The 13,432-nt window shown below is 42.3% G+C and overlaps 1 protein-coding gene across 1 annotated transcript in view; it reads left to right on the plus strand.

The window, feature by feature from the left end:
- Positions 1-13,432, plus strand: part of LOC306917394 (extracellular calcium-sensing receptor-like) — a 52,670-nt gene that overhangs the window by 34,234 nt on the left and 5,004 nt on the right. The window contains exons 3-9 of the mRNA XM_079495614.1: positions 7,761-7,813; positions 10,249-10,349; positions 10,458-10,761; positions 11,579-11,665; positions 11,855-11,956; positions 12,209-12,376; positions 13,056-13,265. Coding sequence (XP_079351740.1) covers positions 7,761-7,813; positions 10,249-10,349; positions 10,458-10,761; positions 11,579-11,665; positions 11,855-11,956; positions 12,209-12,376; positions 13,056-13,265 — 1,025 coding nt within the window. The remainder of the gene's footprint in view (positions 1-7,760; positions 7,814-10,248; positions 10,350-10,457; positions 10,762-11,578; positions 11,666-11,854; positions 11,957-12,208; positions 12,377-13,055; positions 13,266-13,432) is intronic.

A 13,432-nucleotide genomic window follows, 5' to 3' on the forward strand; every position in this document is an offset into this window, starting at 1 on the left:
CTGCCACGCCGGGGGGGGGGCAGCCCCCCCATGGCTCCAGAAAAAAATTGTACATTTGCGATGAAAATCCTTCAATCTGGTGCACTTTGAAATAAAAATTAAGAGGTTAGATCTATAAAGAACTACACACATCATATTAGATTATATGGAAAATAATCTTGTTTAGGGCCACCTTACTCCTAGAAATTATTATTATTATTATTATTATTTTATTGTTTTAATCGAGGGCCTACTAACGTCCCATTACGTCCCAACAGCAAACGAATGGCAAATATGAATGGATGTGTTCAGATGGGGGTCCATGTGCATAAGAATGAATGTGTTCAGATGGGGGTCCATCCACGTGCATAAGAATTAATGTGTTCAGATGGGGGTCCATCCATGTGCATAAGAATGTGAGGGTCCTTGACGTGAACATGTTTGACAACCATGCACTGCTGTATATCAGGGGTTCTCAACCCGTGGGTCGCGACCCCTCGAGGGGTCGCCAAATTATTTTGGGGGTCCCCAAATTATTTTCCTTTTTTGTTTGTTTTTTTGTTTGTTTTTTGCAACTGAATGGCTAAAGTGGAAATGAAGAGTTTACATATAATACACATAGTACATGCATACACCTTCCCTAATGATTATATCTGGTTTCAGTATTTATTTATGGTGTATTGTCTCTATTATTAAGGTTATTGTAGCAGTCAATTTATATTGGGGGTCGGGAGGGGGCGGGGCGGGGGTCCCGAGACATTGCCAAAGCATTTCCGGGGGTCCCCGGCCAAAAACGTTGAGAACTCCTGCTGTATATAACCTCATTAAAAAGTCAGATGTACAGTACTGCCTCCTACAGGGGAAAAGAGGAATAGGTCAGGCCCCTTTCAGTCCAGATGTAGCCCAAGGCATCCACCAATCCAGGGGTCTTTCAGCCCAAGGAGAATACAAACATTTATCAATAGTTCAAGTGTTATAGGGATATGAACAGTAATTAAACCCATCTTTTTCTTTTTTCTTCTTAAAGCACTTAGTATTGATTCAAGTGATTATTTCCATTGCAAAACAATTCGATACCGATTATTTCCATTGCAAAATGATACGATACAAAGTCAAACGATACGATACGATATTTGCTGTTTACATATCGATATACTTTGACTTTTTTTAAATTAAAATCGATATTTCGATACATACTTCGTTACACCCCTAGAAAGTATGCATGCAGATTGCAGACGCAAAAAGCGCACGTGCGCTCCTCACCCCAAACACACAAGAAAGTACGTCTCCTGCTTTAGCTGAGAGAGAGGGACCCCTTAGCTGAAATTATTTCATACTCTATTGTTGGAGTCAACCCACAGAGCCTAGTCCCTCCATGCATGCCAGAATTGTACCTCCCAGTCCCGGCAGAGTAGTTCCGGAGTGGATCCAACGGATTGTGTGGCCCTGGTCTTTCCCTAGTGATAATCTTCCAAAGATAATGACAAAGTTCTTCAGGGTGAAGTATTGAGAATTTATTAAGAAGATTCAGCAGAGAAACAACATACAGAGAGTGAGGAACAGGCCTCCTTGCCTGTTCCAGCAGCCCCTCCGGGCGCAAGCCTCCCCAACCCCATTCTCAGACAGTCCTTATAGTCTTGTCTTAACAGAGATGCAAATACTAACTGTCCATATAAGGATCTGCGCTAAACATAAGGCCGACACAAATAAGTATACCTTTGCTGACAGAGTGGAGGAGTCAAATCAGCTGTTAGATTGACAGCTGCATGAATTTGACTGAGCACATTGGTGAGCAAAGAGACTTAATGGAAGGAAGATAAATACACAATAATGCATATATTTGGCACTGTAGTTGGCATTCTAAAATTCACATTACAGTGACAGTCCACAGTTTTCTTTTGTAAATTAATCAAATATTAATTTATATGCCACAGGAGATTTATAGAATGACAAATTAATAAACATTAAAGCAAGTACATGTTGATACAGCTATTTATTACTATTTTATTTTTATATATCATCACGTGGAATTTGCTAAATGGAATTGTCATCATTAAGGAAATTCACTTCATGGAAATAAAAAGAATTACTCGCCACATGGAATTCTTTCCTCACGTGGTGCAGTGTTTAGATACAGATAGGTATCAAACATATCACATGAAACACATTGAAGAGACAGGAACTATTTGATTTACGTAAGCTCACTAGATTCGATTTTATGCAGATCTCACCCCGAAGATAAATAGTTCTGTCCTTTCTCTGTTTTCAGTTGACCCACAAGTCTATTTGGTTAATGTGTCTTCCAGCAATCTCCATTGGGCTGGTGGTTCCAGTGTTCAATGGCTCCCACATGAGGTACAAATCAGAACTAATCCACTCCATTAAGCTAGTCAAAACGGGAACTTCTTCCATCTGGCTAGAAATAAACAAGGAACTTACCACAACCGAAAAGAATGTCTACCTGTGTGCCACCTACATCCCCCCAATTGAATCCCCTTACTTTACAGAAGACTTTTTTCCCACACTAGAAGAGGATATCAGCCGTTTCCAGGCACACGGTCACATTGTAATTTGTGGAGACCTAAATGCCAGAACAGGACAAGGGCCTGACACCCTCAACACACAGGGAAACAAACACTTACCAGGAGGGGGAAACATCAGCTCCCCAACATGTCCCCCGAGATACAATCACGACAAAACAACAAACAAACATGGGTCACAACTGCTACAGCTCTGTCGCTCACTGGGTCTGTACATCGTTAACGGTAGACTCCGAGGGGACTCCTTCGATAGATATACATACAGCTCATCCCTGGGAAACAGCACGGTAGATTACTTTATCACTGACATAAACCTGGCATCTCTCAGAGCTTTCACAGTCAGCCCGCAAACACCCCTGTCAGACCACAACAGAACCACAGCCTATTTAAACAGATCAACACACAGACACAAAGAACAAACGCCAAACAAACTACATACTATAAGAAAACGTTACAAATGGAATGAACATAGCGCAGAAGCTTTCCAAAATGCTATTAGGCAAAAACAAGTCCAATCACAACTGGATCAGTTCCTAGAAAAAACCTTTGAAAAAAACAGTGAAAGTGTAAACAGGGCAGTAGAAGGCCTCAATCATATATTTGAACTAACAGCCTCACTAGCAAACCTAAAAGTATCAAACAGGAAAGCCAGAAAAAACGTTGAGAATGACAAATGGTACGATAATGACTGCAAGAATCTCAGGAAAAAATTAAGGAAACTATCAAACCAAAAACACAGAGACCCAGAAAACCACAACACACGTCTCCAATATGGGGAAACACTGAAACAATACAAGAATACAGTAAGAGAAAAAAGAGATCAACATGTTAGAAACCAACTGCAAGATATTGAGGATTCCATACAGACAAACAGCTTCTGGGAAAACTGGAACAGACTTAATAAGCTAAAACAGGACGAACTACCCATCCAAAATGGAGATATATGGGTGAACCATTTCTCTAGCCTCTTTGGCCCAATCGAGAAGAACAAAGAGCAAAAACAAATAAAAGAAACTACAAAACCTAGAGTCAGCCATAAAAGACTACCAGAATCCGCTAGATTCCCAAATCAACCTAAAAGAACTACAAGACAAAATAAAAACACTTAAAACCAAGAAGGCCTGTGGGGCAGACGGTATTCTAAATGAAATGATAAAATTCACCGACCTCAAATTCCAACTGGCCATACTAAAACTCCTAAATATCGTGCTCAGATCTGGGATCTTCCCCAGCACATGGAACCAAGGGCTGATAACGCCACTCCACAAAAGTGGAGACAAATATGACCCAAATAACTACCGCGGGATCTGTGTAAACAGCAACCTCGGAAAGATCCTCTGCATGATCCTCAACCACAGAATTCTAAACTTCCTCACAGAAAGCAATGTCCTGAGCAAATCACAAATTGGCTTTCTACCAAAATATCGCACAACAGACCACATTTACACTCTAAACACCCTAATTGACAACCAAATAAACAAAAACAAAAGCAAATTATTCTCATGCTTTGTCGACTTCAAAAAAGCATTCGATTCAATTTGGCATGAGGGTCTGATGTACAAACTGTTGGAAAGTGGCATTGGGGGGAAAACCTATGACATCATAAAATCAATGTACACTAACAACAAATGCGCAGTTAAAATAGGCGAAAAGCACACAGACTTTTTCCCCCAAAGCCGAGGAGTTAGACAGGGATGCAGCCTGAGTCCAACACTCTTCAACATATATATCAACGAATTAGCAAAAACGATAGAACAGTCTACAGCTCCAGGCATCCCCTTGGCAAACACAGAAATCAAATGCTTACTTTTCGCAGATGACCTGCTGCTGCTGTCTCCAACCAAGGAAGGACTACAGCAGCAACTTGATCTCCTACACAAATTCTCGCAGACATGGGCCCTGACAGTGAACCTAACTAAGACTAAAATCATGATATTTCAAAAAAGATCCAGCCGCCAAAACCATCAATTTTTCCTAAATACAATCCCACTAGAACAAACAAAAAACTATACCTACCTTGGCCTAAACATCAGCAGCACAGGGAACTACAACCAAGCTGTAAAGGACCTGAGAGACAAGGCAAGAAGGGCATTCTATGCTATCAAAAGAAACATCAAAATAGACATCCCAATAAAAACCTGGCTTAAAATACTGGACTCTGTGATAGAACCAATTTCCCTCTATGGTTGTGAGATCTGGGGACCATTAGCAAACCATGACCTTGAAAAATGGGATAAACACCAAACCGAGACCCTACACACAGAATTCTGCAAATCCATTCTCCGTACCCAGCGAAAAACACCAAATAATGCATGCAGGGCAGAATTAGGACGATACCCACTCATAATCAAAATAAAAAAGAGAGCACTTAAGTTCTACAACCACCTAAAAGAAAGCGACCTAGATGCACTCCATAACAAGGCACTCACACACAGCGAAACTCTAGAGAGATGCCCCCTCAGCCAGCTGGCCCTGGAACTCCGGGCACAAACACAAACAGAGCCACGAGATAGAAAACCCATTGGACTAAACCAAATTATAAAACAGCAAAAGGAAAACTACCTGACACATTGGAAAGAAGCAACACAAAAGCAGAGTAAACTAGAATGCTATCTGGCCCTAAACAGAGAATACGCAGTGGCAGAATACCTGAGCACCGTGACCGACCCAAAACAAAGAAAAATCCTAACTAGGTACTACAGACTCAGCGAACACAGTCTTGCGATCGAGAAAGGCCGTCATAGGCAGACCTGTATCCCGAGAGAAGACAGACTATGCACCCACTGCACACAAAATGAAGTGGAAACCGAGCTACACTTCCTAACCATCTGTCCATTGTACCAAGACATCAGAGACACATACTTCCCACAGATTACAACCACACACGGAGATTTTGAAAACATGACCAATGACAAAAAACTCCCATATCTGCTGGGCGAAGTACAACAATGTGCAAACACAGCAGCAAGATTCGTGAGTTGCTGTGATAGGAGAAGGATATCAAACGGAACACAACCACCCTAAAGACTAATCATTGTGTATATTCCTGCACTATACCTGCATCCAGTGATCTTGGTACAATATAGAAATTGATCTATTGAAGATTCTGACGTTCAAATGTACATATTTTTTGTTTTGATTGTATTGCTGTATTGTTGTATTGTGCTTTCTGCTTTGGCAATGTAAACGTATGTTTTCTCATGCCAATAAAGCCCTTTGAATTGAATTGAATTGAATTGTGTGCATGTGTATCTGTGGCTTGGTCTCCTGCTGTGGCAAAGTCTCTTGGTGTCATTCATGGTGTCGATTTTGTCACCTCCGTTGGTGCATGGTGACAGCATTGAGATCGTTGGTGGCGGTGCTGCTCTTAGCAGACGTACTGTCATTGCTGGTGAAAGCATCTCTCTGCTAATCATCACTGGCTGTTGAAATTAGTCCTTGCAGTCATCACAGAATTATTGTCAATCTGTGAGGTTTCAATCTTGTAGACTTGCTCAATCTTGTAGACTTGTAGAGTCTTGTAGAGTTGATGATCAGTTCTTGTTGATTCTGCATAGCTTGCTTCTGTGGTCATCTCGTCTTTGTCCATCTGGAGAAATCCCTTCATCTTTGAGTTCTGTTGATTACAGCAAAGCATTCATCCCATCCTCGTCGCCATATGTTGTAGATTAAATCATCTTCCAAAGATGAAGGAATGACAAAGTTCTTCAGGGTGAAGTATTGAGAATTTATTAAGAAGATTCAGCAGAGAAACAACATACAGAGAGTGAGGAACAGGCCTCCTTGCCTGTTCCAGCAGCCCCTCCGGGCGCAAGCCTCCCCAACCCCATCCTCAGACAGTCCTTATAGTCTTGTCTTAACAGAGATGCAAATACTAACTGTCCATATAAGGATCTGCGCTAAACATAAGGCCGACACAAATAAGTATACCTTTGCTGACAGCGTGGAGGAGTCAAATCAGCTGTTAGATTGACAGCTGCATGAATTAGACTGAGCACATTGGTGAGCAAAGAGACGTAATGGAAGGAAGATAAATACACAATAATGCATATATTTGGCACTGTAGTTGGCATTCTAAAATTCCCATTACAAGGGTAGCTACTGGGACGTAAATCGGGACTTGATCACCCCGGCTGGGTCACCCGAGTGAGGGGTAGATGTCCGCGAGACCCGAAACCTCGATGACCTAGTTGGGATACATCACTGAGGATACGTCCCAGGTGAATCCAAGCGATGTATTTTCGTTCTGGTAAGTGTGGGTGCCAAGAGTATACCAAGTCAAAATATCAATATTTCTATTTACTTTAACATAGCGGTAGTCATAAAATCAATACTCCCAAAAAATATATATACTTAAGTACAGCACTCAAGTAAAATGTACTTTAGTTACTATCCTAATGCCATATGTGGTGGGTGGCGCAGCACTGACGCGTGCGTGTGTCACTGTGTGTGTGTTTGTGCGTGCGTGTGCACGTGTGCGTGCGCTCATGCTGCATGCACATTTGTGTGTGTGTGCGACAGTGCGTGCATGCATGTTGTGTGTTTGCGTGTGTATCTGTGTGTGCGTGAGTGCGTGTGTCTGCATGTGGCACAGCTCTGATGTAATGAATGCGCGTGTATGCATGTGTGTGAGTGCGGCACAGCACTGATATAGTGTGCGTGTGTGCGTGTGCGTGTCAGCAGTGGGTATATCAGCCAGCCGGTGGACAGCGTTGAGGAGAGGGAGAGGAGGCGTCCGAGTCATGAAGACTGTTCCACACATACACCTGTACCTGACATGCATTATTATGTCGTTATTCTGTTCATTCTCTCATGTACAAGGTCACTATTATTCATGTTTTACAGTATAGCATCTCTTATTAAGGCCTTTTATTTCATTTAGATTTTGTACATGTTTTTTAAGTGGGTATACTCTATATGACACATATTTGTTAAGTCTTTGAATCTGTCCAGAGTGTGATTATTTTCACATTTTTAGTCGTTGCATGTGCGGTAGTGTGGGGCGACATCGCAAAGAACGTGCTGGAAATAACGTGAACATAGCCGATCGATAGATACGTTTGATTGATTCATTGATTGAAGTACAGTTTGCAGAATTACAGTACATTTCAAGCACAACTCAGTTACCCAATACCCATTCAAAACAAAACAAAATTGAAACAAAGTTGATAATGACCCTAATGAAATTTGCCAGAGCTATTAATAATACCCTTCGCTTTCTTCTGTTTATGTCCTCCTTAGCTTGGTCTACTTGTGACATACAAGCCCAGTTCCTGGTCAACAGATTCAACAAGGTCAGTATACGTATGAAATGTCTTGACTGATATTTGACATGTTTATTTATTTTTTGCTCTGTCCCTTTCTGTGTCAAATATTTGATTTCAAAAATGTAATTCTGCTGTGGGGTTATACAGCTTTAAAATAGTTTAAGGCCATAATACATGTCTGGCCTTATATACGATATCATGAACCATCCAGACCTCTCTATCTATCTGGGAAAGGATCTGCTTTCTGTTCCTACAACCACAATTAAACGTGGCAGCGCTTAGTTTTTATACACCACATTATCTGGAACAAACTGCCGGTCTGCTACCACTCTTATTTATTTTAAAACGCAACTAAAGACCTTCATGTTTGGCTGCCTTTGATTACTTTTCTGTTCCTCTTTTCTTTTCTCCTCTGCACTGTAATTCCATCTGTTATTATTAATATTATTTTACTTTGTTTTGTTTTGTTTTCATTTTTTTTATCCCACGATTTTGTAACCCATTTTTTCACCCCTGTGTCAATTATCTAATGTGATCCTGGGCTCTACACACCCTCCGCCAACCTAGTCCCCATATATGGGGAGAGCAATGGACTTGAACTCATGCTTCCTTCATGCCCGAGTGTCCAAGTTGCTCCTTTACACCTGACAGGGGGGAGTTTCTCTGGTTGGACGTAGCGCATGGAAGGAACACGTTATTCCAACCAGTTCCTTTCCCCTCCATCAGGTGCCCCGGCTGGCCAGGGGGAGGCAGTTTAGAGAATAGCTCAACTAGCCAATCTACATTGACACGTTGTGAGCTTGTAGACTGGCCATTTTAACTATTCAAAAATGTTTAGCAAAATATTAATAAAAAAAAGGCAAAGAAGTTTAGGGATAAGGGGTTTAGCGGTGACGAAAATGGAGCCCAATACTGTAGGTCCATATACAAAACAAGACACAAAAACTAACAATAAAACATAGAGACAGCCTATACATACCAGACTATTTTCACAGTCCATATCAATTTATTAAAAAACATAAACATTGCCTCCAGTGTTTCCAAAAGCAAGAGATAAACCTCGATATATACATTCTTTGACTCCTTCAATCTACACATGAATCTGAACATAAAATGTCTCAGTACAGCATGAAAAGTGGACCGTACATTACTAGTCACAAACATTTCACTTGCACTGGTCCATCTTGGGAGTTTCAGAAAGATTCTAAAAGCATCATTATAATATAAGCCACCTGAAGTTTTGTTCACTTTTGCACTGCTATAACGGCACCATAAGTGAGCCGTATAAGACCAAGCAAAGAGACTCTCATTCATGACCCTCCAAAAATATATAATAAAAAGTGCAATATTTTTTACGTTGTCTGTACACATGTGAAAAGTTCGTGCCAGCATATTGGCTTGGCCATATAGTTTACAGCACTGATGCTGCACATCATCATCATCATCATCACAGAGATCATCCCTGATTATGTGATGCAGACATTGTTTAATGTTATTTCAGTCAGGACAACTCATGAATGGAAGGAATATATTTATTGAATATAAAATGAGCAATATATCTATTATGGTTTGGCGATGAATTGGATCCGCTTTTTAGGTACTCAGATCAAGCGCATCAGTCCCAACCTTAGGGACTCTGAATCCCCCGTATACCTAAACAGCAGATCCAAAACGACAGGTTGTAGCTGGGGTGGAGGAGGGTGAGACAGGTGGTAGCTGGGGTGGAGGAGGGTGAGCAGCAGCAGTTTAAGCAGACAGCAGCGCAACAGTATCAGTGTGCAGCAGCAAGCAAGCAGGATGAGCAGTGCAAACTTGCAGTTTAAATGATTGGATGAAGTGAATCATGTGAATGAGAACGTGATGCTGAGGCGGCCCAATGAACGGTCGGCAGCAACTTCACTGAGTTTCCTGACTGAACTTGCTCTGCGCATGACTGTGACAGACGCGGTGCTCAAAATTGTGTTTCCTTTACTTGATGTGAAGCACACTGAATTGCAGTGGTGAATGTTTTGTAGTAAAAGTATCAATGCTGCTATATAGAAATACTCTGTTGCAAGTAAAAGTCTGGAATTCAAAAATGTACTTGAGAAAAAGTACAGAAGTATTGCATTAAAATGTATTTAAATTACCAAACGTAAAATTACTCATTATGCAGAATGTTCATGCATGCAAATCTTTTGAAAACAACAGATCTACAAGCTCAAGTATTGATACTTTTATTTGAGTAAAAAATGCGAGTACTTTTTCCCACAGTTTCCATCCATCATGTTGTGTGTTTTGTGAAGGCAGGAGACTTGGTGCTGGGAGGGTAGTTTCCATGCATCTTGTTGTGTGTTTTGTGAAGGCAGGAGACTTGGTGCTGGGAGGGTAGTTTCCATGCATCTTGTTGTGTGTTTTGTGAAGGCAGGAGACTTGGTGCTGGGAGGGTAGTTTCCATGCATCATGTTGTGTGTTTTGTGAAGGCAGGAGACTTGGTCCTGGGGGGGTTGTTTCCCGTCCATATCGAACCAAAGTACCCTGAGCTGAGCTTCACCACCAAGCATCAGGAACCAATCTGCTACAGGTGAGTTATAGGCCTACAATTGTTTCCCAAACCCATTTGTGGGTCAAACATTAAACAAACATTAAATTCCCATTGGCAACGGAAATGTTCAACTGTTTCGACATACAGTTTCGACGTGCTAGGTTTCCGACAGTCGCAGGTCATGGCGTTCGCCGTGGCGGAGATCAACGCTGACCCCGCCCTCCTGCCCAACGTGACGCTGGGGTTCCGCCTCTACGACACCTGCTGCATCGTGCTGGGTGTCGGCTTCAAGGCCGCCGTCTCATTGGTCAGCGGCCGGGAGGAGCGTGTGCGATTGGACGAAAGCTGCGCCGCCGGCTCCTCCCCTCCCGTGCTGGGTGTCATCGGACCAGAGTCGTCGACGCAGTCCATCGCCATGTCTAGTATTCTAGGTCTGTACCATGTACCTCTGGTAAGTAATCTGTCATTTGTACTTATATATATATATGTATACTCATACATGTCTACTAGTGTACTAAGTCTGTAACATGTACCTTTGGTAAGTAATCTGTACTTATACCCTAGAACACTAAACACAGGAGATCTGTCATTACCTCATGACTTCATGACCATAGGTCAGGTGATGAGAGCTTTGCCTTCTGGCTCAGCTGTCTATTCGTCACAACATTGTGGTACAGCGACTGCAATACTAGTTCGCAAAAACATTACAATAAACGTCCATTTGTTATTCTCAGTTGAAAATGCAATGGTTTTCGCCGCTGAAGTGGAATGAAGGGAGATCTAGATTCTAGAAAATGCTTGGTCGCCAAGGACTTATTTAACTTCTTTTCCATGATGTCCTGGAGCGCCAAAACATTTTTTTTTAACTTTTTTTTTTAGATTTTATTTTTTTAGAAAGAAATAAAATAAAATGAAATAAAAAAAGATATATATGGTGGCGGTCTGGGACTTTTGGCGCCCCCTGGTGGCGGTGAATGAGTTAACGTGGGTGACAGTGGATCAGTGGGTAGAGTGGCCAGTAGAATGGCCGGATGGGTTTTGTCCATGAAGTGTCCATGAGCAAGACTCTGAACCCTACTTGCTCCCGATGAGCATGCAGTTTGGTGCCTTGCATGGTTTCCGCCGTCATCTGTGTATGAATGTGTGTCTGAATGGGTGAATGTAATGCACAATCTCTGTAAAGCGCTTTGGATAAAAGCACTATGATTTGGTGGTAAAAAAAAATAAAAAAAAAATACATAACATATTTTTTTTGGAACATTTTTCAGGTCAGTTATTTTGCCACCTGTTCGTGTTTGAGTGACCGGAGACTGTACCCTTCCTTCTTCAGGACCATCCCAAGTGACGCCTTCCAGGTACTAGTTACCTCTCCATCCTTAACCAATCAGGTGTCTTGCCTCTCCATCCTTAACCAATCAGGTCTCTATACCTCTCCATTCTTAACCAATCAGGTGTCTTGCCTCTCCATCCTTAACCAATCAGGTGTCTAGCCTTTCCATCCTTAACCAATCAGGTCTCTTACCTCTCCATTCTTAACCAATCAGGTGAGAGCCATGCAGCAGCTTATGAAGAGGTTCGGCTGGACGTGGGTGGGGCTTGTGGTCAGTGATGATGCGTATGGACGCAACGCTGCCAGGTCCTTAAAGGTACGGCAACGCATTATTTTTACAGCACTGCTCTCCCAAACAGTGGTGGGGTTGGGTTCAAATGTGTCCCCACAGATAGCTGAGAAGGATGCAAAACTCTGTTATTTTTATTTACTTGTCGATCAACAATTGTTAGTGGACTGAATGCAACCCTGGTTGATACTGTTAGTGGACGGTGAACGGAGTACATCAACATTGCAGTATTGATACTTTTACTTTAAAGTTATTTTCCCACCACTTTGTACTTCCCAGTTGGACCTGGAACGGTCTGGCGAGGCGTGTCTGGCCTACATCGAGGTTCTGCCCGGCGACAGTGACCCGGCAGAGCTGCGGAGGATCGTTTCTGTCATGAAGACGTCCACGGCCAGAGTGGTGGCTGTGTTCGAACTGGGAGCACACATGATAAAGATGATGGACGAGGTAAGATGGATGGATGGATGGATGGATGGATGGATGGATGGATGGATGGAGAGGAACTCGTAATGATTTGACTTTTGGTGACAAGTTTCAGATTTTTGGTATGGTGTTAACTGTTAGGTAGTAGGTACGGGTTTGAACGAGTTGGGCACGACTCCCTAGTGGTCTGTTTGCAGTGACTCCAATATTAGATATAGTATAGATTTGGTTGAAACCCCAAGTAATTGGATTCTGTTACTATTGGGTGTGCTAAATAACATACTAAAGAAAGTAGGAAAAACGTATTCTGGAATTAAGGCATCATTTTCAAGGTGGCGTCCACGATGGCTGCCGGGAGCTATGCGGAAAAAAAAAACATAAGAAAAGAATCACACCTGTGTGAAGTGAGGGTCGCTCTTATCATCATACATCATCTCATTCCGGCCAATGAGAATTTGTGTCCTCACCTTCGTCTTCAATGTTTGTGTTTACACAAACACTCAAAAATGGCCATTCATTGTTAATGGCATTCAATGTTTGTGTTGGGGGTCGGTGGCCAATTACATATCATTTTTGGGGTCCTTGACATGAAATAGTTTGAGAACCACTGATATAGTAACAGGTATTTCAGAAAACTGTCAGGATTTTGATGTAAGGCCGCATCTGTAGCCATGGTAATGAAGTCATGATGTTTATCACACAGGTAATAAGACAGAACCTGACGGGACTACAGTGGATGGCCAGTGTCTCGTGGGCCACGTACCCAGGCTTCCAGACTCCACAATTCATGCCGTACCTGACAGGCACCCTGGGGATCGCCATCCGTCGCGGCGAGATCCCGGGACTCAGGGACTTCCTGCTGAACCTCCGGCCCGACGACGAAGACCCCGACAACGTCCGTGAAGACAACCTGGTGAGCGTTTGTTTGTTTCGTTTACTGTGCAAGAAAACAATAACCACAATCACTTTATTGTCACGTGACAGCTTTACAGAAGTGTGAAGTGAGTGGCCATCTTATGATCATACATCATCATACATCAGCTAATCAAATCATCACATTCCGTGCTACGAACACAAACA

The sequence above is a fragment of the Electrona antarctica genome (genome assembly GCF_951216825.1).
Source record: "Electrona antarctica genome assembly, chromosome: 24".
Classification (NCBI taxonomy): domain Eukaryota; kingdom Metazoa; phylum Chordata; class Actinopteri; order Myctophiformes; family Myctophidae; genus Electrona; species Electrona antarctica.